General features: G+C 46.6%; 1 protein-coding gene across 1 annotated transcript; it reads left to right on the forward strand.

Annotated features, from left to right (window-relative positions):
* The first annotated feature begins 1034 nt into the window (after window positions 1–1034).
* Window positions 1035–2465, forward strand: MGRG4 (mas-related G-protein coupled receptor member X2). Its single transcript, XM_002709197.4, has one exon. The coding sequence runs from the start codon at window positions 1081–1083 to the stop codon at window positions 1996–1998; it is 918 nt and encodes a 305-aa protein (XP_002709243.3). The 5' UTR covers window positions 1035–1080; the 3' UTR covers window positions 1999–2465.
* The last annotated feature ends 857 nt before the right edge of the window (window positions 2466–3322 follow it).

Here is a 3322-nt window from a genome sequence, read left to right on the forward strand (position 1 = left end):
CAGCACATTAAGGACAGAGATCCTACATGAGGAGTAAGTGCACAGTGACTCCTGTTGTTGACTTAACAAATTGACACTCTTGTTTATGGCATCAGTAATCTCCCTAGGCTCAACCTTGATGGGGTTGAATTGGAATCCCCTAGTATGTTTCTAACTCTACCATTTGGGTCAAGTCTGATTGGGACTCATACTCTTCTAGGAGCTCAGTAAAGCCATTTACTAGATTTCTGTGGCTTGGAGTCTTGGCAGTAGCCACCATTAGCATTCATTGTGTGATAAGGAATTCTTTTCCTTACACCCATGTGCCTCCTGGGAAGTCATGAAGAAAAACATTTTCTTCATTGCTATACATGCTTATTTTCTGGTGACTGCCTTCATTTAAAAGTTTCATGTGACATTTAGCATAAATGCTACACATAGGCTCATCATCCACTCATTTGTTGGTTACAAATGGGCACTGTGGATACAGTAAAGGACAGGAAAAACCACTCCCTGTCCACATAAAGGGGACCCACTGAGCCCTTCTAAGATCAATAGTCTGGCCATCCCCATAGCTGACCTAGAAAGAACTCACATTTCCTTCATGACACTAAGTCATGGTCTCCTGGTGACTGGAATCCTCTGTTACTGAAGAGGCTATGATCATAGAGGGTGGTTTCCAAATTTCTGTCCCTGTGAGGAAATCTCTGGCCCATGACACAAGGAAAACTGGGTTCATAGCCCTGTCTCTGTCCAAAGAGTTGTCTCAGGCATTTTTCCTTCTTCCTAGAAGTATGAACAGGGGACCATAGAATATTCCTATATCAGTAGAGTCTCTGTGTTGGAGGAGACCCAGGTTTCAGAGTCAACAATAACAGGGTTTGAATCCAGTTTCCATGACTTCCACATTTTGGTAAATTATTTAACCTCTGCAACTCTCTGTTTCCCTCCCCTGTGGCTCAGGAACTGTAATTCCCACATAACTGGGTGGTGTTGAGATCAAAGTCATGCAGCAGGATCTCGAATCTTGTTTGTGTTTCCAGGGACTCCACTGATTGGTTTCTGAGCACGAATTCAAGCGTCCCAACCTGGGAAACTGAAATGACAACACTGAATGGAAGCAATGAGACCACTGCCCCAACACCTGACAAGCAGCTGCCCATCTTGAGAGGGCTGACCTTCGTCATCGCTCTACTTGGGCTGGCAGGAAATGCAGCCGTGCTCTGGCTCCTGGGGTTCCGCATACGCAAAAACGCCTTCTCCGTATACATCCTCAACGTGGCTGGGGCCGACTTCCTCTTCCTCTGCTGCCGCGTTGTAGTTTGCCTCTTTGACCACTTCAATTTGTTCAACACCTCTGTCTCTGGCTTCTTCCCGGTGTGGAACTTTTTCTACCTTGTAGGCCTGAGTATCCTCAGCGCCATTAGCACCGATCGCTGTCTGTCGGTCCTATGGCCAGTCTGGTACCGCTGCCGCCGCCCGAGACACCTGTCAGCTGTCCTGTGCGCCCTGCTCTGGGCCCTGTCCCTGGTGCTGAGCGTCCTGGAAGGGAAGCATTGTGGTTTCCTGTTTGGCTATTGGGAAAAGGCTAGATGTCGAAATTCTGACTTCTTCACTGCAGCATGGCTGATGTTTTTATTTTTTATTCTCTCGGGGTCGAGCCTGGCCCTGCTGCTCAGGATCCTCTGTAGCTCACGGAAGCTGCCACTGACCAGGCTGTATGTGACCGTCCTGCTCACGGTGTTGATCTTCCTGCTCTGCGGCCTGCCCTATGGCATCAAGTGGTACCTCTTATTCTGGATTGACAGTTTTAACCTCCCTGCCCACTTCCATCCCGTTATGGTCCTCCTGTCCTGTGTTAACAGCTCTGCCAATCCCATCATTTACTTCTTCGTGGGCTCCTGTAGGCGGTGGCGGCAGGGACAGACCTTCAAGCAGGTTCTCCAGAGGGCTCTGCAGGACACTCCTGGGGCGGGTGAAAGCCGAGGCAGCCTTTCCCAGGGAACCCTGGAGATGTAGGGGTGCAGCCTGGGGTAGAGATGGAGGCTCCCTCTGCACTTACCCAGATGTGGCTTATCAGATGTGGCCAGCTCTGCCCCTATCAGTTCTGGAAATTTTCTTAACTTCTGTCATCTTCAGACCCTGGTCTTCAAACGGTTAAGATAATAATCCTCGTGAAAATTAAGCGAGATGGTACCTGTGACCCAGACACAGATGCAGTTGTCTCTGGAACTGTCCTCCTCACGGGCTTCACCCCATCCCTCCAGAATCAAGGACTTTTCTCACTTTTGAACCATTTCACCTTTTGCAGGAGGCTCCAAGCATTGCAGGACAGATCCGAATTTCATTGGCTATTGACCTGGCACTAACTAATGGAATATTCCATTATTGACAGGAATATTTTGTCTCTGTTTACAGTTTCTGTCCAAATAAAATGAAGGGGGGGGTGGCACTGTGGCTCATTCTGTTAATTCTCTGCCGCCTGCAGTGCCAGCATCCCATATGGTCATTGGTTCTAGTCCCAGCTGCTCCTCTCCAAGGCAGCTCTCTGCTATGTCCTAGGAAAGCAGTAGAAGCTGGCAGGAGTCCTTGGACCCTTGCACCAGCGTAGGAGACCTGGAAGAAGCTCCTGGCTCCTGGTTTCCGATAGGCCCAACTCCAGCCATTGCAGCCATTTGGGTAGTGGACCAGAGGTTGGAAGACATTTTTTCTCTTTCTCTCCCTCTCACTGTCTCTAACTCTGCCTCTCAAATAGATAAATAAAATCTTTAAAATGAAGAGGATCACATTTCAATCCATCCCCCAATGAATACATTTCTTCCTGAATTTCAGCAGGCCTTAAAATATTCCCTGAATTTAATAATACATATTTATTGATTAAATGACATGATTGTTGAACATAAACTGATGAGTCTTTAAGTCAAGGCTTTGAATAACATACATTGATCAAAGATGGATCACTATCTTTAAGTTATGGTGTTCATGACTTTCACAAGCATGAAGTTTTATAATCAGGAAAAGAAATACCATGCATATTAAGATTGGCGGTAGCCTGTCTTCTGATGGTTTCCTGTCACCTGCCCTCCATCAGAATCCACCTGCTGCCCTCCCCATCCTTTCCCTATGCCTTTGCCCTGTTTGTCTGTCTCTGGGGGCTCTATCATCCATCGTGGAGGTTTCTAGCGGATCTTTTTCTAATGGATCCTGAGAGCAGGATCTGTATCAGATTTATCTTTTATTCCAAATAATTCACAGCATGTATCATATTAATTTAATTAGACACAAATGCTTTTAAGTTACATATTCTAAACAAGTGTGTTGATTTTAAATCCTGCATTTCTAA

This window comes from Oryctolagus cuniculus, chromosome 1 (genome assembly GCF_964237555.1).
Source record: "Oryctolagus cuniculus chromosome 1, mOryCun1.1, whole genome shotgun sequence".
Lineage (NCBI taxonomy): Eukaryota > Metazoa > Chordata > Mammalia > Lagomorpha > Leporidae > Oryctolagus > Oryctolagus cuniculus.